Raw genomic sequence first — 22,445 nt, 5'->3', positions numbered from 1 at the left:
ACGAGCCTAAACACGAAGTGGTTTAGTTGCATGGTTGATTGGTACCGGTGACCACCTTCCAGCTCCATCATCAGACTCTGAGTATCACCTAGTGTCAAAGATCTTGTTGAGACTAATCAAACGAGCCTAAACATGAAGTGGTTTAGTTGCAAGGTTGATTGGTACCGGTGACCACCTTCCGGCTCCATCATCAGACTCTGAGTATCACCTAGTGTCAAAGATCTTGTTGAGACTAGTCAAATGAGCCTAAACATGAAGTGGTTCAGTTGCATGGTTGATTGGTACCGGTAACCAACTTCCAGCTCCATCATCAGACTCTGAGTATCACCTAGTGTCAAAGATCTTGTTGAGATGAATAAAACGAGCCTAAACACGATGTGGTTTAGTTGTATGGTTGATTGGTAATGGTGACCACCTTCCAGCTCCATTATCAGACCCTGAGTACTGTCTTGTGTCAAAGATCTTGTTGAGACGAATCAAACGAGCCCAAACACGAAGTGGTTTAGTTACATGATAGCCTGGTACCCGTGGCCACCTTCCAGCTCCATCATCAGACCCTGTGTATCTTCAGTTTCTTGTAACTTGTTTCTTGTAAATAAGCGAGTACCTATAATTTCTTTCAAGTAATATACGTTCATAAGTACGAGTATGGGGCTATTCATAAATTACGTCGTTTCAAATGGGAGGAGGGGGGGTCTGGACATCGGATGATGGTAGCATGACGTAGGAGGAAACAGAGTCATCCGAAGCATGATTTTTGGATGATTTGAGGGATGGGGGGGTCAAAAATAGATGACGTAATTTATGAACAGCCCCTATGTACATTTGCACTGCATTTAGTATTTTCGTACTTACCAAATAACAGTTTTAGGACTTTATAAGTACAGTTAGTGTTGTTATGGTTGATTTCAATATGCTTTGCGAAGGATCAAGAATGTTTAATCCATCATTGTACTGCGAGTGTGGTAGAAGGGATCGGAATACTGAGCTCGCACGGCCTGCCGCAGCGCGTAAAATACCTAAACTCGCTCAACCCCGAAATGTAATAGCACTCTTAACTTGTGCTTGGTTTAGGTATTTTCTATATAATTATAAATGTAGTAGGTAATGAATTCTTTCTTACAGATTTGTATTTTCCTTTTATTTCATGAGACGGAGCTGTAAAAAAACTACCTCATTCTTTCAAATTCATAATCAAATTTGATATTATCATTTTACATTACCTTCCATTCAGATTCCCACAAGATGCTATTCGCAGAGAACTATGGAAAAAAGCTGTCCAATTAGAGAGACATGAAATTAAGTGGATGCCTGGAAAGATATCTAGAATTGTTCTATTCATGAGATATAACTCGTGAGATAATCATACCCGGTCTCCTATATGTAGATACACTTCCACTGAATTAATTTAACAAATACACACATTATCTGAAAATATTGATCATTCGAATCCACCCTCTACCATCACATATATGTCGGTTCTCTCTCAAGCCATTTTTGACCCGATTCGTGTACCCATGTAAATTTTGCAGGCTGCATAGCCAGTCCGACTTCTAAGATCAAGTTTACCATACATTTACAATGGCGTACTTGATCTTAGAAAAACGGACAGACTATACCTGAACGTGACTTCGCACTGCCATACAAATTTATAATAAAATATACAAAATACTTATTATAGCGGAATACATTTATACAACAATGATATATTTACTTATGTTGAGTTAGTCTGTCATTTCATAACAACATTTTAACTAGTTATCTTTTAATCTGCATTAAATTATTATACGTGAATTATTTGACTGGTTCTTCAATGTATGGCATAAACCAATCCCTGTCCAAGTCATATTCTAATCAAATATGAACCGCAAACTCTTAGCGGCCAGTACGTACAGCAAGAAGGTTATTAGCGGATTAATGTCGCTGATTGGTAGTTATTGACATTATATGCATTTCATCTACACTTAGCTATGTACCATTAGTGTAATAAAGATGACTATTATTTTGTTTACCAGCTTTGATTACAGGCTCTGTAAACGCGTCGTCTTATTTAAATGTAGGCGTAATTTTGTATGTGTGCTAATTTGGCCCGAGAATTTGAACGGTAATGTTCCTAAAGGCGGTTTCCATACTAAATATATGCGTTCACTGCCTGAAACGCACGAGGTCGCGTGGCCGGACGACACGAGCGACGAGGAAGACAACCTGTTCATTGATTTCGGTAACTAGGGTCATTACGCTAGTTTCCGTCCATGGTCTAGTTTTCGTCCACTTGACGGATTAGCACATAATTTTTAATTCTTAATTCGCTACTTGCGAAATATCAAGTTTATGTAGTCTGTATCTTTAGGTATTTAAATAAAAGTAAACACGTACATGGATAGTTTATTACAAATACAAAACTGCCTGGATCAGTCATTGAACGACCTGACTTTAACCTACATTATTTGACCATGTAATGATTTGATCTACCCTCAACTGAGTTGAGGGTAGATTTTGTTTACTTTTATTTAAATACCTAAAAATACAAAGTTATTGTTTTTATTTATTTTATTTTTAATATGTAGATGAACCCTCGACGAAAGAAAGAGACACAGATACATCCAGCAAGAACACAGACGTGCAGATAGAGATGGAAGTAGACAAATGTACGCCACAGAAAGAGACGAAGAATACAACAAATGTAAACAGAAGTTTTACTGAAGGCTTCGGCGTTTATAAGTGTACTTGTCAAGGTACGTTTTTGTTTTCTTATATTACAGTCGCCATCAGATATATCGGAGCTGCCAAGGTGCTCAAAAATATCTGAACACGCACCCTAGCGCCTTGACAATATAAGAGTCGTGTTCAGTTATTTGTGAGCACCTTGGCTGCTCCGATATATCCGATGGCGACTGTACTTAGCGCCACTTGCACCATCCCACTAACCCGGGGTTAAGTGGTTAAACCATGAACCCAGTATCAATTGTACTGGTAGCCATGGTAACTCCAGGTTTAACCGGTTAACCCTATGTTAGTGGAATGGTGCAAGTGGCGCTTATTGTCTTAAGGCCCACTTGCACCATTCCACTAACCCGGGGCTAACCGGTTAAACCTGGAATTACCATGGTTACCAGTACAATTTGACACTGGGTTAACGGTTAAACCGCTTAACCCCGGGTTAGTGGGACGGTGCAAGTGGCGCTTATTGTCTTAAGTGTCTTAAGTACATGTTATAGTCTAGCAAGCCAACTTTGTTAGTGGAAAAAAAGCATGAAATACAAAATTTGTATTGGACAACTACTCACCCCCGCCTAAATTTTTCAAATTTTCCACCTTTTTCCAGTGAAAATTAAAATATATGTATAGTCTGATCAGTATGAACCTGGCTTTTCAGAATACATATATTTTAATTTTCATAAGTTGGTCTGTTAGCGCGTAATTTAGTCATATCTTGGAATGATTATTACAATCGTTAAAATATAATAGCCAGAAATACTATTTATTTACTCCGCTTATTCACTAATATAAACTCAAAAGGAAAAGAAAATTATAAAACGAACTTGCTTACAGATTCATTATTCGAGCGGCCGCCGCCGCGTTCGTTCAGAAAATGGCGGTTCAGAAAGAAGTCCACTTCTGAAAGTTTCGATGTCATTGTGCACTGCGCGCATAAATTCAAAGTGAGTTGGGTTCACTTATTTACTTTATTTTTTACTTTTTACGAGGGTTTTATTAATTCGAGAGACCACACACTAGCGTCTTTCGAGCGTCAGCGTCTAAGTCGTGTCGTATCGAGAGATGGCTACAAAATTTATTTTGACAATACGCCTCTATAAATTCTCTTTAGTCGTTAAACTCGTTAACAACATAGATAAAAGAGTATATAGAGGCGGATTCTCAAAGTAAATTATGTAGCCACTGTAAATTTACTGCCATCTTTCGACAGAAGATTAAACCTGTGAGAACTTGTTAAATATTAATATTAGCGCCATCTACTAGACTGTAGGTCAAAGGTGTATGAGGCAATCTTTTCGAGCGATGGCGCCATAACCTTCAGCCTAATCTACTGTAATAAATATATTGTATAGTCCGTTTTTTTAGCATTAGAAAGAACTTCGCAGAACTAAGCTTGTGGTTCCAAATCCGGCAATTTCAGCGGTAATAATTTGAAGTAAATTATATGTATTGACCATGCTACATTAGATAAATCAATAATTATTAACAATTAAAGAACCTGATAAAAACTGCACGCTTGCTTCTGTGGAGTTCTTTCTAATGCTAAAATAAACGAACTATAGCTACATAATTAACCCTGACCAAAGACATATCTAACTTCGTATAAGATGAATAAAGTCTGAGGAAAAAACGTGCCTCGGAAATCAAGAAAAAGTCATTCTCGGATAGATGCCGCACACACCTTTAGCCTATGCTCGGCTAGATGGCGTGACGACACCGTTTCATATTTAACAATTTTAACACATAGATATCAGTGAATTAACATGGATCAAAATGATATAAAAATAATAAAATCATTTATCAATATATATATTTTTTTTTGATTTTATACGTTTTCATTTTGAGTTTTATTCGTGTGTCAATAGATGGCAGTAAATTTACTGTGACTACAAAATTTACAATGACAGGACCCCTCTTATACTATATATTCTTTTTGCCCTGACAATAACTCTCTATTTCAAATTCATAATAATTTTATAGTTTAGCTTTTGATGTAAAAAGAAAGGCGGTCAATTTTTAGGGTTCCGTACCCAAAGGGTAAAACGGGACTCTATTACTAAGACTCTGCTGTCCGTCCGTCCGTCTGTCACCAGGCTGTATCTCACGAACCGTGATAGATAGACAGTTGAAATTTTCACAGATGATGTATTTCTGTTGCCGCTATAACAACAAATACTAAAAACAGAATAAAATAAAGATTTAAGTGGGGCTTCCATACAACAAACGTGATTGTTGACCGAAGTTAAGCAACATCGGGCGTGGTCAGTACTTGGATGGGTGACGTTTTTTTTTGCCTTTTTTTTGCATTATGGTACGGAACCCTTCGTGCGCGAGTCCGACTCGCACTTGCCCAGTTTTTTTTAAAACCATGGATATTGCAGGGATCAGCTGGTGAAGTTCTACTAGAGCCTATACCGGAATACCAGGCAGACATGGGCGCGAGTAAGCAGTCTGAAGATAGGATCACCAGTGTTGCCCTCTCGCTCGCACTCAGGGACAGCGACACTAGAGTACTCAATGGTAACTAAGTGTAACGAATAATACAGGTTTTTCAAACTTATATCTAATATTGATTTGTAATTTTGTACTAGGGGAAAAATAATTCCAAATTACATCGACGTTTTATTTTATATTACGGTTACACGCAAAATAGAGTTAAATTACTAATTTTGTAATTACTTTAGATGCGGTGCAGTAATTGAGTATTACAAGTGCTCATAAAGAAGTACCATAGAGTGAAGAGTAGTCAAACTTCTATGAAATTATAAGGTTAAAAAACACTTGCACAGTCTATGCTATCAACATCGCTGCAAAGTTATCTTGATCTAACTTTAAGTAGATTCGGAACAAATGAGATATCTTTTTCTCAATAAATTAAAAAAAAAAACTTTTTCTTATAAGGGACCCACAGATCACCAGTTCGCCAGATGATATCAGCCTGTCAGTTAAAAGCAAAATTTGACAACTACGAACAACAGACAGACTGACATCGTCCGGCGAATTGGTGATCTGCGGGTCCCTTCAGCTACATGTCTCCTAAGGGGCTGTCCATAAATTACGTCATCGATTTTTGACCCCCCCCCCCCCTATAATCATCCAAAAATCATGCTTCAAATTGAAATGACGTAAATTGAAATGACGTAATTTATGAATAGCCCCTAACTGCTTTAAATCATTATGTTGGTAAAATGGCACTTTGACGAAATAAATGTCATTTATTTGTACAGTGAGACTCGACGCTGAATCCGGTGACATCATCACAACGGAAGAGTGTACCCGCGCTCAATTCTACTCTGAACACGGCGACCGCAGCCACCACGCGGCCGGCGCGGTACACTCGGCGCTGAGCCAGCTGCAGGGGCTCGTGCCGGGACACTACGTCATGCACCACGAGGTACACAGTGAGCCACAGTTGTACTCTGAACACGGCGACCGCAGCCACCACGCGGCCGGCGCGGTACACTCGGCGCTGAGCCAGCTGCAGGGGCTCGTGCCGGGACACTACGTCATGCACCACGAGGTACACAGTGAGCCACAGTTGTACTCTGAACACGGCGACCGCAGCCACCACGCGGCCGGCGCGGTACACTCGGCGCTGAGCCAGCTGCAGGGACTCGTGCCGGGACACTACGTCATGCACCACGAGGTACACAGTGAGCCACAGTTGTACTCTGAACACGGCGACCGCAGCCACCACGCGGCCGGCGCGGTACACTCGGCGCTGAGCCAGCTGCAGGGGCTCGTGCCGGGACACTACGTCATGCACCACGAGGTACACAGTGAGCCACAGTTGTACTCTGAACACGGCGACCGCAGCCACCACGCGGCCGGCGCGGTACACTCGGCGCTGAGCCAGCTGCAGGGGCTCGTGCCGGGACACTACGTCATGCACCACGAGGTACACAGTGAGCCACAGTTGTACTCTGAACACGGCGACCGCAGCCACCACGCGGCCGGCGCGGTACACTCGGCGCTGAGCCAGCTGCAGGGGCTCGTGCCGGGACACTACGTCATGCACCACGAGGTACACAGTGAGCCACAGTTGTACTCTGAACACGGCGACCGCGGCCACCACGCGGCCGGCGCGGTACACTCGGCGCTGAGCCAGCTGCAGGGGCTCGTGCCGGGACACTACGTCATGCACCACGAGGTACACAGTGAGCCACAGTTGTACTCTGAACACGGCGACCGCGGCCACCACGCGGCCGGCGCGGTACACTCGGCGCTGAGCCAGCTGCAGGGGCTCGTGCCGGGACACTACGTCATGCACCACGAGGTACACAGTGAGCCACAGTTGTACTCTGAACACGGCGACCGCGGCCACCACGCGGCCGGCGCGGTACACTCGGCGCTGAGCCAGCTGCAGGGGCTCGTGCCGGGACACTACGTCATGCACCACGAGGTACACAGTGAGCCACAGTTGTACTCTGAACACGGCGACCGCGGCCACCACGCGGCCGGCGCGGTACACTCGGCGCTGAGCCAGCTGCAGGGGCTCGTGCCGGGACACTACGTCATGCACCACGAGGTACACAGTGAGCCACAGTTGTACTCTGAACACGGCGACCGCGGCCACCACGCGGCCGGCGCGGTACACTCGGCGCTGAGCCAGCTGCAGGGGCTCGTGCCGGGACACTACGTCATGCACCACGAGGTACACAGTGAGCCACAGTTGTACTCTGAACACGGCGACCGCGGCCACCACGCGGCCGGCGCGGTACACTCGGCGCTGAGCCAGCTGCAGGGGCTCGTGCCGGGACACTACGTCATGCACCACGAGGTACACAGTGAGCCACAGTTGTACTCTGAACACGGCGACCGCGGCCACCACGCGGCCGGCGCGGTACACTCGGCGCTGAGCCAGCTGCAGGGGCTCGTGCCGGGACACTACGTCATGCACCACGAGGTACACAGTGAGCCACAGTTGTACTCTGAACACGGCGACCGCGGCCACCACGCGGCCGGCGCGGTACACTCGGCGCTGAGCCAGCTGCAGGGGCTCGTGCCGGGACACTACGTCATGCACCACGAGGTACACAGTGAGCCACAGTTGTACTCTGAACACGGCGACCGCGGCCACCACGCGGCCGGCGCGGTACACTCGGCGCTGAGCCAGCTGCAGGGGCTCGTGCCGGGACACTACGTCATGCACCACGAGGTACACAGTGAGCCACAGTTGTACTCTGAACACGGCGACCGCGGCCACCACGCGGCCGGCGCGGTACACTCGGCGCTGAGCCAGCTGCAGGGGCTCGTGCCGGGACACTACGTCATGCACCACGAGGTACACAGTGAGCCACAGTTGTACTCTGAACACGGCGACCGCGGCCACCACGCGGCCGGCGCGGTACACTCGGCGCTGAGCCAGCTGCAGGGGCTCGTACCGGGACACTACGTCATGCACCACGAGGTACACAGTGAGCCACAGTTGTACTCTGAACACGGCGACCGGCCGGCGCGGTACACGGCTGCTTTATGTGGCTGCCGTTCTTTAACCCAACGGAGCAGCAGCTCACGTTCACGAGGGTTTATTACACATCGCCCACTCGCGCATCGCGCATTTCTTTACGAGTTATCAACCGGGATGCTATTGGTCATTGAAATCTGTTCCTAGCTCGCGGGCTATAACTAGTTATGTGAAGCATATAGACGTTAGCAAAACAACGTAAGTGTAGTATTATTATTATACTTGTGTTATGTATTGTAAAATCTTTTTTTTAAAGATATTTATAATCTTTTTTGTTTCAGCCAAATCACGGTCTCAACGCATTACTCTACGCGCCTCGCAACACGGGCAAAGCTCAACAACTGAAACTAGAGTTCGACAGCACACAACCCGCGGAGGCCGACGAGGCCAAAACTGTGAAGACCCCGCCGCAGCTGATCCCGGCTTTATTACCGTGGCATAAGTACGTATTATTACTAAGTCTATGGCTCTGTCTAGTCTTACGACCGTGGCGTGGCATACCGTGGTGTGGACGTGCCTGAAGGCCTGCCGCGAACCACGTTCGACGTGTTGCCTTGCTGTCGCACTTGTAAACTCGTACGTAAGTGTGACAGGGAGGTAACACGTTGAACGTGGTTCGCGGTAGGCCCCCTGGGCCGCATTGCCTTGGCCGAAGCACATCTCCACCGACCGAGCTGTTTGTCGCGGCAATGTCCTCGCGAGACGGCTCGTGTGGACCCGCCTATTGCAATTTTGTTACTGATCGTATTTTTTTATTGTACAAAAACAAGTCAAAAAACAATAAATAAAAATAACTTAAAATTAAACTAAATACAAACTATTCTAAAATAAAAGAGCGAGAGTCTCTCTAGGTGTTGGTCGAGACTCTTCGCTATGAGACCGTTCGCTGACACGACTATAGGAACAATGATCGTCGAGTCAACATCCCACATGGCGGTTATCTCGTGAGCTAAGTCTAGGTACTGTTACTGATTAGTTTATATTTGTAGGTTCCGCAAGATCCTGCCGTGCACGTTCACGCACTACCCGAGCCAGCTGGCCAAGCCCAAGAAGCAGCCGCCGAGGAAGAAGACCCCCCCGCGCGCCCTCAAGGTCAGTTCTACACGACCTCGCCCAAATCTGGCGTGCTTCCACTTGGCTCTAAGTTCCTATTCATGGTTAACCCGAGTCGCGCCCTAGTATCACGCGTCTGATACTAACTCAATTTAGGTCGTAGCTACTCAGTATCACACGTGTGTTACTACAGATCAATATTGGTCAAATTGCTTTGCATCAATTGGTTGCATGATGGTCGTTAGACCGGTAAAAAGGCTCAAAAACTTTATTTATATTGATAATAATTAATAAGGTATGTTCGGTCATATGTATGTATGTATGTCACTTTATTGCACAGGTTTACATAAAACGGACAAAAACAAAACAAAAATATTACATACGTCGTACATTATATTCCCTGAATGCTATGATCTTATCTTAACCCAGTAAAATGATCTAAATTTAATAGACAAAGATTTTTTTTAAACTTAAGCTGTTGAAACAGCTTACAGCAGCTAGGTGATAAAAATACTTCAATGCGGTTTATAATTCTGTGGACACTAATTTTTAAATATTTTTTGCACTCAATAAAATCTCATTCTGTATAAGTACCCATTACTTAATTGCGTCGTGTGTCACGCTAAAGTGGAATCATGCCAGATTATGAAATAACCACCACATATTTACCCCTCCTACCTTTACTTCTTCTAGAAATTTAAAAAAGCTACCCTCATAACGGTACATTTTATTAAAAATAATGTCACTTATTTAGAGTATTTATTTTTCTACTTATTAGGGCACTTATGAACAACTTTTTGTGGAAATGCCCCTATAATCGTCCTATTTTCATAGGTGTTTGAGGATTATGGCCGCACTTCCACACAGCCGGTGCAAAGTTAACTTAATAGACTCAATCTATACAACGTGTACTTTTAATACAACCTCAAATTGGATCTAAAAGATTATTTAATTTTTGCCTTAAGAGCTGATTCACACTGACGTCCAGATTTTTGCGGGTACGGGTTTTTGCAGGATCCCGTTTAGTAGTATAGGTGCTAATATAGAAACTTTCACACGAGGATTCTGTTTGCGGGATCCTGCATGCATACTACAGAAAATTGGATCCTGCAAACAACCGTACCCGCAAAAAATTGGACGACCGCTCAGGTCGCAGCTCGCTATGGCTTGCGGAATCACTGGTATCATTGTTATTAAATTGTAATTTTTTAGTAATTTTTAATGTTGTTAATGATTTTAATGTTGTTAATGTCAATGAGTTAGATATAGAATAAAAATGCGCATTTTTAGAAGCATTATATTTTGTTAAAAATTGTTAGAAAAACTTTAATGGTGCGTACTATGTTTTTATCTATCGAGCGAAAGTTAACGACTCAATTTTTTTTAGACTAACATATGATGCTTTATTCAGGCGAATATTACTCTTTGAATACGCGGTTATATAGAAAATACACGTTGTATGAATATCGCTACGCTATTATTTTATCCGTTCATGGTTTCCAAAGTGCCCTAATAAGGATATTTAGTAAATAAACCCGCTAGAGGGGTCCCGATTCGGTCTGTCTGTCCCAAAGTGAACTACGCAGGTACTCTAGTTTAAAATGGGAGCGAGTTCGGATACCCCTGGATATTGTTTAAGCGGTAATAAAGAAAAAGTAAAAAAAGCGGGTTTTTTTATTCCCAAATATATTTTTATGACCATATTACCCTTGAATAAAACGTAAAAATTCAATAAAAACTACAGTTTAGCGTCATCGTCTTAAGAACTGGCAACACTGGTAGGTATTCCTATACCATGTAGTAGAGGCACTGTCCAAGTTATTGACTATGTTTACGCTACAAGAAGCAATATTCATGAGTATCCGAATATTATACTAGAAAGAGGTAACTTATGGCAACTACAATATTTCGAGGGTTTCGAAGATAGTGTCACAAAGATAAACTAATTCTAATATTTAACTTGTTTAAAACTCATACTCATAATGCGGAATCAAGCTACTTCGATCGCAAATTCATACAAGGTGGGCCTCGTAGCACGAACATGTTTGGGGTTAGATTATTAAGCCAATAAAACTATCGCTAAATAATTTGAACAAAATTTTACCCACATTTTTTAACTCATTGGAGCAGTCTAAAATGGGATCTGTTTAGAAATCGTTATTAAAATAGTATCTAATTTTATACAATAATAAATTAGGCCTAAGGCCAGCGGCGGTAGCCTGGTCGCATTTTTATCGCTTACCACCATATGCCTATCACGTTCTAACGAGTATGTAAGTGTGAAAGAGACGGGCATAGTGACAGGCGATAAAAATGAAACCATGCTGCGCACGCAGGCTGGACAAATATTATATAAAATGCAGTACGTTTTTATAAACCAGCTATTTTTATTATGAGTGACAAAAATATTGTGGCACTATCTCGAAGTAAAGTCTGTTAACTTGTCTGTCAAATGTCTGGACGTAAGTGTGAAAACCCACCATAATAGCCTGCGATACGGCCGTACATATCAATAGCAGCGTCAAGGTAAACCGAAGGACCCAGGCACACCGACACGGAATATTCACATGTATGTTTGTTTGTTTTATATATTTGATAGAACGAGGAGAAACGCCGACGGCAGAAAAAGGTACCTATAGTGTCGCGAGTCGGGTCGCGTGACGACTCGCTAGGCGGGTCCCTAGGAGACACGCGAAATGGGATCTACGGACGTAAAGTATTCCAGCGAGGCAGTCGCACTCGTTTCTACGGGCGTTTTTTTACCGCGGGTTTATACGTGGCGATGATAAAAAGTACACGATACTACAACTTTGTTAGCAATCTTAGGTTAGATACCTATTTAGGGAGCGCACTGAGGATTCCATACCTTTGGTTGGACATGAGAATTTTCCGATGATGTTTTCACTCCCACGGTCCAAAAAAGTTCAACTGTTAACTCCACTTACATAATACATACATCCTAATGATGGAATCAATTCACATAGGTCACTAGGCATATTTACTTTGTTCTTAAAAATAACCTAGTTAAAATGACAAAAATAGCCTTGTTGCATGCACACATCTTGTTATTTAAAGAACCGCCAGGAATACCTAGCCTGATGGGTTATAGAGGCCCACGGTGTATAATCACATTTTCTTAACGAGTATAAACGTAGTCTACACTTCTCGGCTCGTTATCCGTAACGTGCTATAAGGTCGGATTTCAGGAGTTTCTCTATTTCGCCTTTTTAATATTTGTATAGGTACTAACCTATACAAAGTGCCTAAAACTTTTCCTTTTATCCAAAATAGAAGGTAAAAAACCCTTGGTAAAGTAAATGTGTAAATGGCATGTAAATGGTATTTCTAGCCCATATAGTTCATGAAATAATGGCTAACAAAAGAAGGCGTGGCTCACTCCGCGATTACGTCGCTTTGCAACAGGTAGCTACAAGTACATCCGTTCCACACCAATTTTGGTGGCTAGCCATAAGCCTAAAACCTAGCGGCCATATCTGTCCTGATCGTATATAACAGACGCGTTTTGTTAGAGAGTGAGTCTTCTGTACCTAGTACTATTATTTATTCTGTGACAAAAGTGGCAATTTTATTTTGGCTCTCCTGAAAAGTTACTTTTTTCTCGAAGAAACCGAAGCGAGACTCGTTTAAATAGATTTTAAACTTGAAACACCTATTTTTTTACTGTTAGGTGTTATCACAATACGTTTTATAATACGCGCGGTGATAAAACGCCCATACTAACGAGACGACCACGTATCCGACTGGGTACTCACACAATTGGAAACTTGTCTGCTGCGGGCCCGGGTTCAAGTCCCGGTAAGGGCAACATCGTGACATGCACGACTGTTTGTTCCGGCGCCTTGGATGGTTTATATCTATTTATGTATTTATTTATAAAATATTTTGACAACTAAATGTACATAATCATCGCACGTTCCAGAGTCATGTGGTTTAACGGTAAATCGATTAAGATTCATTAGAAAAAAGTCTATTAAAAAAACTACAATTTTAAAAATCTATCCTAGCCCATAGTTCGTTTTTTAGCATTAAAAAATGGTAAACAATCATGACGTGTCACTTTAAAAAGAAGTCACGGCAAATATGTAACAATTATGAACCAATCTAATACTATAATTTACTCTTCTGCTTTCATAATAGTTATTGATTTATAAACAAGCGTTTTTCAATTAAAAGACATGTCAAGATCGTTTACCTTCTTTCTAATGCTAAAAAGAACGAACTATAGTCAGTATTAAAACTACCTACGATACTAGAGATCCTGGGTTCGAATCCCGATTGAGGACATTTATTTGTGTTTATCATGAATATTTTTTCTTTAGTTATGGATGTTTTCAAAAGTAATTCTATATGTCGTGGCCAGATCTTAACATTGATCATTTCATGACGTGGCAATCATTTCTTGAACTGATCAGTTGGCTACATGATAAAGTCTAACCTAACCTTGCCTAACCATAGGGGTCATCCATTAATTACATCACACGTTTAGGGGGAGGGAGGGGGTCAAGAAAATGTGACATATTGTAACATGGGGGAGGGGGGAGACACAAACTTTGTGACGTCACTTTAACTTCATCAGTAACCGAAAATTTATTTCAATTATTTTATTCGCTGTACATTTAAATAACAAGTTTTTAAAAAGATAATCGTTTTTATTCGTTTAATTTTCTTTCCTAAGCAGTTTTGGGTTATAAAATTACTAATATTTATATCGTCAAAAATATTTTGATAAAATATTAATAATACTTAGGTACTTACTTAATTCGATTTGGCGATTACGTAGAAAAAATGTGACGTCACACTAGGGGGGAGGGGTTTGCCAAATGTGACCAAGTGTCACAAGGAGGGGGGGAGGGGTCAAAAAACCTAGAAATTCGTGTGACGTAATTAAGGGATGATCCCATATCACGAAGTGATCAATTCTACAAAAGCATTTTATGAACTGATCACATTCTATTATTTGACCACGACTTAAGTATCAACAAGATGCGGGCGAGGTGTTCAAAATTACCTTGACACGCTCTTATTCTCTTAACAATAAAGTCGCGTCAAGTTCATTTTGAACACCTCGCCCGCTTAGCAACTTCTGCTGCTGACTGTACCCACAACACAAGCTTTATTAACTGTGTGGGTCTAGATCGATTTGGATTTGTCCCAAATTTCCCATAATGTTTAAGATTAATACCTACGTTTAACTATAACCATACCTATAACACTTTAAACTCTCGCGTTTTGAACACATATTTAATTACGCAAACGGATCTACCGCGATATACTTTCATTGTTTTTACCTTAAATTCCGACGTTTCCGCAACAATGAAAGTAGACCCGTTTATATAATTATTATCATACCTACTTTTTGAAAACTAAAATTTCGAAGGAGGAGTTTCTCAATTCGTTACTTTATTTTTAATACAATGTTCCCGATTTCCCGGCGACGGCTGGCCCGATTTGGAACTTTCTCTTTTTGTTGAAGCTAAAGTCTAAGAAAAAAGTCGAGCCCCCGAATGTGACAGCTAACCAACTCCATGTTTTCTGATAACTGAATTGTCAAACATTTTGGCATCCAGAGTTCCAACTATAGTGCATAATTGTTTTCCATCGTATTTTCTCGGAACGTTCGTATTCGTCATGCTACTTCATTCAACCTCAGTACTTTTTGTACCGAGACTGACTGAAATAGCAATACACGTTCGTACGTTTCCGTGAAAATACGACGGAAAATAATTATACATAATGTAATCTACCTACAGTCGCCATCAGATATATCGGAGCAGCCAAGGTGGTCACAAATATCTGAACACGCCTCTATTGTCAAGGCATTAGAGAGCGCGTTCAGATATTGTGAACACCTTGGCCGCTCCGATATATCTGATGGCGACTGTACATTAGGCTGTCACATTCGAAGCACGAATTCGGATCTTACTCTTACACATTCGATACAATTTTTGGCAAAAGCATTAATGAAACTGATGGCCCCTACATCCTATTTTCTTTTTAAGATTAAACGGGAAACATCATATCCCTTTTATCTCTATATCTCTTTTTAAAATCATCATATTATCTAATGATATTTGTTACAGTGGCCAAAGAAACGTGGGGGTCTCAAGAAAGCCGAATGAAATGAAGACGAATGAAAATAAATACTATTTAACATGTTAAATAAGGCGTTTTATTTATTTGTTAAATATAAATGGAGTAAATATTGTGGAATACTGTGAGCGTTGTCTAAGCGGCTTCGTCGAAATATCCGTCCAGCTGAGTCGCAATCTGAAAACGGGAAAAAGGTATTTAGAAGTCTTATTTTAACTTATTTTGACTATTTATTAACCCTTTAACCGCCAGAGTCTGATACGAGTATATAAAACATTACATATCCAGCTCATTTCGCCACGGTGTGATAAATAAGACATAGATCTGATTTAGTTTTTACAGCACATTTATAACTCTATGCCAACCTTACTCTGCGTGGTACAATTACTGTCGGTGGCGACACGAGCACGCTCGATCAAAAATTGCTGGCGGTTAAAAGGTTAATACCGAAAATATAATTAATAACAAAATAAGAATAAAATGAATCCTAAAATAATATTTATTAGTACATTCAATCATCCATTTGTCGGAAAAATGTAAGCATGTGAGAAAGGGAAACAAACTGTGGAACCTCGCTAACTCGTACCTCGATCAAGGCGAAATCCTCGTTAACACGAAATAAAAATGCTGAATTATTATTCCCACTAGTTACCAGTGGTAAAGATATACGTATAAGTTACCTCTACGGGAGAGTGCTTGACGTATTTGTACGGATTCTTCGAAACCGTAAGTAACATAAAACTTGGTGTACGGCGGTAGTCTCGTATAGCTTATCCTAGCAACACAGAAGTATAGTTACCTGTACGGGAGAGTACTTGACGTATTTGTCCGGATTCTTGGAGAACGGCAGAGAGCCGTAGGTGTCATAGAACTTGGTGTACGGCGGCAGTGTGGTCTCCTTATTGTCTCGTATAGTCTCCTAGTAACACACAAGTATATAGTTACCTGTACGGGCGAGTACTTGACGTATTTGTCCGGATTCTTGGAGAACGGCAGAGAGCCGTAGGTGTCATAGAACTTGGTGTACGGCGGTAGTATAGTCTCCTTATCATCTCGTATAGTGTCCTAGTAACAGAAGTATATAGTCACCTGTACGGGAGAGTACTTGACGTATTTGTCCGGATTCTTGGAGAACGGCAGAGAGCCGTAGGTGTCATAGAACTTGGTGTACGGCGGCAGTATGGTCTCCTTATTGTCTCGTTTCGCCTCTCCTAGTAACGCAGAAGTATAGTTACCTGTACGGGAGAGTACTTGACGTATTTGTCCGGATTCTTGGAGAACGGCAGAGAGCCGTAGGTGTCATAGAACTTGGTGTACGGCGGTAATATAGTCTCCTTATCGTCTCGTATAGTGTCCTAGTAACAGAAGTGTATAGTTACCTGTACGGGAGAGTACTTGACGTATTTGTCCGGATTCTTGGAGAACGGCAGAGAGCCGTAGGTGTCATAGAACTTGGTGTACGGCGGTAATATAGTCTCCTTATCGTCTCGTATAGTGTCCTAGTAACAGAAGTGTATAGTTACCTGTACGGGAGAGTACTTGACGTATTTGTCCGGATTCTTGGAGAACGGCAGAGAGCCATAGGTGTCATAGAACTTGGTGTACGGCGGCAGTATGGTCTCCTTGTTGTCTCGCTTGAGCGCCTCCCGCAGCTCCGGGTCCGGCACGCTGTAGCTGCGCTGCGCTTTGGTACACTCCTCCCATTCACGGTTGAATGACTGGAATATAAAGTATACAGGGTGATTTCTGGGTCGGGATCCAGAACCACTTTTTCTGACTCTGTAAACGATCCACATTATCATATGGTAGTATTTGATTAAAAGATAATTACTTTAATTATTCTTATTCTTCAAGTAAAATTAATGTTATACTAAGTAATCTTGGTCACCCTATGACTTTTGACATACGCTTGTAACGTAGACATTTTCTTAGATTTTAAATTAATATTTTTGGGTTGAATTCCTTTTCTTATTTCAACGATTTTAACAATATCCCAAACTAACTCGATTGATTGCACTTCTTTGCATAATCTGTTGCATTCAGATGCACCGTTTGATGCTTATCTGTTGTCGGGGTTGTCATATGAGTAAAAATAATTAAAACTTGAGATATTTATGTTGTCACTCCAGGAAAACTTTGTATGATTTAGGTATGATTTTTATAGATAGAAAATAAGTTTGATGTAAAACAAAACATAGAAATTACAGACTGACAAAGTGGCTCTGAAATGAAACATTATTAGATTTAATGATAAAATATATTTCTTAGGCTCGGGAGTGAATTTGTCTAAATAATCAGTTCAGAATTTTCGAAGAATTTGTGTCTTCAGGGAATTGGCACCCTACTTTTGTTTTTTTGGCCTTTTGTTCTCAACATATGAGGAGGTCATTCTGAGATGACATGCACTTTTGATGTGTGGACCCCTCCGGGGACGCACGCTCGCATGAGCCCTATTTTGTGATAAGACCACACATTCCACATGGTGGTCAAAATGGTGGAAGCAGTTCGAGTCCTTCGGTGTGTTCCACTGAGTAAGTATAAATGGAATTTAGTTGTGATCAATTCCAAAATGGCGCGAAACATTGTGGGTTTGTTCTTAACCAAGTTTTGGTTCTTTACAGAGTTGACTCCTGCTCGAGGGAAGGGAGCGCTCCGCCAGAAGTCCTAACAGCTTCCAGTGCGGTGAGCTAAATTTCCAATTGTTTCATTTTTTCTCTAGCGGCCATAAAGGGCATCGGCTAATATATCCTTTTCTCGCTTTGCAGGAGCCGGGATGTTTCTAGATGTTTCTAGAAGCTTTCGATGCTTCTAGATGTTTCTAGATGTTTCTAGAAGCTTTTGATGTTTCTAGAAGTTTCAAGATGTTTCGAATTTGAAGTTTTAAAATGATGCTGTGGGATCTGTCCCACGTCATCTGCACTGGCCGGCTCCAACCAGGTTAGCAGTCAGCTTCCCGGGGATAGGCGAGGTCACTCCCCGCTGCTCCAGGTCCGGTAGCAGTTTTTGAGGTCGGTCCGATGCATCTTTAATTTTCAAATTGCGTCTGCGCTCGGCTACAAATTTAAAATGTGATTTAGAGCAATAGTTATTTTAATTTAAAGCTTTGAAAGTTCTGGTGCATAAAACTTAGGTATTTCGAAATTTAGTCTTTAGTAATTAATTAATTGGTGTAAACCTTATAACATGAACCTGTGAAGCGACCCAGCTATACCACTGAGCTTTTACATAATAATATTAGGTTAATAAAGTTTGTTAGATATCAATTTGTTTAATTGTTTCTCCTCCTAGCTTTCCTACAGCAAGGTTTCCATTTAGTTTATTTTATTTTATTTTGATTTCAATTTATTTTGTTAACATGGCTGTTTCCATTTTAGACAAGCCGGAGCTTTTCAATCATTTATTTTACCCCCTTTCAAAACACCCATGTTACAATGGCGCCCAACGTGGGGCTGTTTTAAATTGGGTTCTTGCTTTTTTGGACATATCGACCGTGGTACCCCTTTTGGTTTGGTACCTTTTGTTTATCGTGTTGACGATCCAATGAGCCATTTTTGAAGGTATTGGAACGGCACTCGGTGTCTCCGCCACCTTTTTCATGCCTGCTACCGCAATGCAACTCAGCCAAATGGTTGAAATTTTTTCGATTTAGTATGGTTTTAGAGTTTAGGGGAGTTATTGGACGCACGACCCCTCGTCTGGTACCAGTCGTCGTGCCGCCAAGGACGACAAACCACTCACCTGCTATATACCTCGTTTTGTTTAGGTATACCTTGTTTTGTTTTGGTTTTTGATTCCGGAGAGTTGGGGGAACAGGTGTACCTCATCAACTCAAAGGGCCGTTTTGGATTTTTTAGGTTTGATTTGATCATTGTTGTCTACCTGAAGGGTTGGGACAGGCCCTAGTGTCCTCACCGGTAGGGTTACAACAAAGGTTTTCGTTGGAAGCTTATAGTAGGGGACTATAGGTCTCATTTTCGCCCGGTCTAGCTGAGTTTTTTTTTAGGAATGCTGAACATCGGTCCTGGCGGTTGGTTTTTGGCTTTCTCAGCACAACAAGCTTTTATCGCGGTGTGCTGAGAAGGCCAACGGTTTGTTTACGGGTTGGAAGGATAGACGGAGGTTTTTTTCTATGTGCAGCACAGTTGGCCGCATAGTTTTTTTTCACCTTCCGTGGTACTGACGTGGGTTCGAGATTATTATTTAGATTTTTTTTGTTCGGTCAGAACAGCAGTTATTTTAAATTGTTTAACGTTAGTATGATTTTACTCTTAGATTTTTTGGGGTTAGTTAGAGCATTTTTGGTATGTTTTGAATCTCGAAGTTGCGTCAGACTTTTTGTTTAGATTCTAGGTTTTCTAGATCAGTTTGAATAGGTTAGTTTTCTTGCCTTCACTTTGTTTTAAATTTTGTTTTAGGATGAAAGTCGCTGAGGACAGCGAGCGGTTCACCTACGTTGAACCTTAAAATCGGGGAGGGGGGTATTGTAACGTAGACATTTTCTTAGATTTTAAATTAATATTTTTGGGTTGAATTCCTTTTCTTATTTCAACGATTTTAACAATATCCCAAACTAACTCGATTGATTGCACTTCTTTGCATAATCTGTTGCATTCAGATGCACCGTTTGATGCTTATCTGTTGTCGGGGTTGTCATATGAGTAAAAATAATTAAAACTTGAGATATTTATGTTGTCACTCCAGGAAAACTTTGTATGATTTAGGTATGATTTTTATAGATAGAAAATAAGTTTGATGTAAAACAAAACATAGAAATTACAGACTGACAAAGTGGCTCTGAAATGAAACATTATTAGATTTAATGATAAAATATATTTCTTAGGCTCGGGAGTGAATTTGTCTAAATAATCAGTTCAGAATTTTCGAAGAATTTGTGTCTTCAGGGAATTGGCACCCTACTTTTGTTTTTTTGGCCTTTTGTTCTCAACATATGAGGAGGTCATTCTGAGATGACATGCACTTTTGATGTGTGGACCCCTCCGGGGACGCACGCTCGCATGAGCCCTATTTTGTGATAAGACCACACATTCCACATGGTGGTCAAAATGGTGGAAGCAGTTCGAGTCCTTCGGTGTGTTCCACTGAGTAAGTATAAATGGAATTTAGTTGTGATCAATTCCAAAATGGCGCGAAACATTGTGGGTTTGTTCTTAACCAAGTTTTGGTTCTTTACAGAGTTGACTCCTGCTCGAGGGAAGGGAGCGCTCCGCCAGAAGTCCTAACAGCTTCCAGTGCGGTGAGCTAAATTTCCAATTGTTTCATTTTTTCTCTAGCGGCCATAAAGGGCATCGGCTAATATATCCTTTTCTCGCTTTGCAGGAGCCGGGATGTTTCTAGATGTTTCTAGAAGCTTTCGATGCTTCTAGATGTTTCTAGATGTTTCTAGAAGCTTTTGATGTTTCTAGAAGTTTCAAGATGTTTCGAATTTGAAGTTTTAAAATGATGCTGTGGGATCTGTCCCACGTCATCTGCACTGGCCGGCTCCAACCAGGTTAGCAGTCAGCTTCCCGGGGATAGGCGAGGTCACTCCCCGCTGCTCCAGGTCCGGTAGCAGTTTTTGAGGTCTGTCCGATGCATCTTTAATTTTCAAATTGCGTCTGCGCTCGGCTACAAATTTAAAATGTGATTTAGAGCAATAGTTATTTTAATTTAAAGTTTTGAAAGTTCTGGTGCATAAAACTTAGGTATTTCGAAATTTAGTCTTTAGTAATTAATTAATTGGTGTAAACCTTATAACATGAACCTGTGAAGCGACCCAGCTATACCACTGAGCTTTTACATAATAATATTAGGTTAATAAAGTTTGTTAGATATCAATTTGTTTAATTGTTTCTCCTCCTAGCTTTCCTACAGCAAGGTTTCCATTTAGTTTATTTTATTTTATTTTGATTTCAATTTATTTTGTTAACATGGCTGTTTCCATTTTAGACAAGCCGGAGCTTTTCAATCATTTATTTTACCCCCTTTCAAAACACCCATGTTACACGCTGTATAGAAAGCGATAAGACGTCACATTGAGTAGGGTCACCAAATTGTATGCATAAATGTTTTTTCCTACTTGTCATCTGGAAAATAATCATCATTATTGGTGATAAACAATAATTAACAACATCATTAGGCTCATCTTTGGATTCTGTATGATGTCTGGCTCTCTTGCTCCACGACCCCGAAATCACCCTGTATTTACGGAATAAGCAAAACTATAAACTGAAAACCGGACAAGTGCGAGTCGGACTCGTCCATCGAGGATTCCGTACTTTTTAGTATTTGTTGTATAGCGGCAACAGAAATACATCATCTGAAAAAATGTCAACTGTCTAGCTATCGCGGTTCATGAGATACAGCCTGGTGACAGACAGACAGACGGACAAAGGAGTTTTAAGTCTTAGTAATAAGGTCCCTTGTATCTCTAATAATAGACGCGTTTTGTTAGAGAGTGAACCTTCTGTACCTAGTACTATTATTTATTCTGTGGTGACAGTAGCAACTTGGCCGGCAGCGCCTCTTCTAACACCGTCTGGGCTAAACTAATTGCAAACGTGACATGTTAACAAAGTGATAGTGTCAACTTACCGCGAACTTGTCTTTGAGAATCTGTCGGTCGCGGTCACGCAGCTTGGCTGGCGGCGCCTCTTCCTACACCGTATGGGCCAACAGCTTGTTCCAACACCGTGTGGGCCAACAGCTTGTTCCAGCTACAAACGTAACAGTATCAACTTACCGCGAACTTGTCTTTGAGAATCTGTCGGTCGCGGTCACGCAGCTTGGCTGGCGGCGCCTCTTCCTACACCGTATGGGCCAACAGCTTGTTCCAACACCGTGTGGGCCAACAGCTTGTTCCAGCTACAAACGTAACAGTATCAACTTACCGCGAACTTGTCTTTGAGAATCTGTCGGTCGCGGTCACGCAGCTTGGCTGGCCGCGGCTCTTCCAACACCGTGTGGGCCAACAGCTTGTTCCAACACCGTGTGGGCCAACAGCTTGTTCTGACTACAAACGTGACAGTATCAACTTACCGCGAACTTGTCTTTGAGAATCTGTCGGTCGCGGTCACGCAGCTTAGCTGGCCGCGGCTCT

At 41.7% G+C, this 22,445-nt stretch overlaps 2 protein-coding genes across 2 annotated transcripts in view; one reads left to right on the top strand and one right to left on the bottom strand.

Annotated features, from left to right (window-relative positions):
* LOC134666963 (uncharacterized) overlaps positions 1–15,422 on the top strand; it is a 30,247-nt gene extending 14,825 nt beyond the window's left edge. Inside the window, exons 13-20 of the mRNA XM_063524273.1 lie at positions 2,568–2,735; positions 3,553–3,662; positions 5,100–5,238; positions 5,946–8,002; positions 8,467–8,627; positions 9,175–9,277; positions 11,838–11,867; positions 15,340–15,422. Of these exons, the coding sequence (XP_063380343.1) occupies positions 2,568–2,735; positions 3,553–3,662; positions 5,100–5,238; positions 5,946–8,002; positions 8,467–8,627; positions 9,175–9,277; positions 11,838–11,867; positions 15,340–15,378 (2,807 nt within the window). The 3' untranslated portion in view covers positions 15,379–15,422. The remainder of the gene's footprint in view (positions 1–2,567; positions 2,736–3,552; positions 3,663–5,099; positions 5,239–5,945; positions 8,003–8,466; positions 8,628–9,174; positions 9,278–11,837; positions 11,868–15,339) is intronic.
* Positions 15,412–22,445, bottom strand: part of LOC134666756 (exocyst complex component 7) — a 30,669-nt gene continuing 23,635 nt past the window's right edge. The window contains exons 15-16 of the mRNA XM_063524030.1: positions 16,439–17,067; positions 15,412–15,526 (exon numbers count right to left, since the gene is read on the bottom strand). The gene's annotated coding sequence lies outside the window, so the exon portion shown is untranslated. The remainder of the gene's footprint in view (positions 15,527–16,438; positions 17,068–22,445) is intronic.

Source organism: Cydia fagiglandana, chromosome 8, assembly GCF_963556715.1.
Source record: "Cydia fagiglandana chromosome 8, ilCydFagi1.1, whole genome shotgun sequence".
NCBI classification, from domain to species: Eukaryota; Metazoa; Arthropoda; class Insecta; order Lepidoptera; family Tortricidae; genus Cydia; species Cydia fagiglandana.
This window is presented reverse-complemented; position numbering and strand designations above follow the sequence as displayed.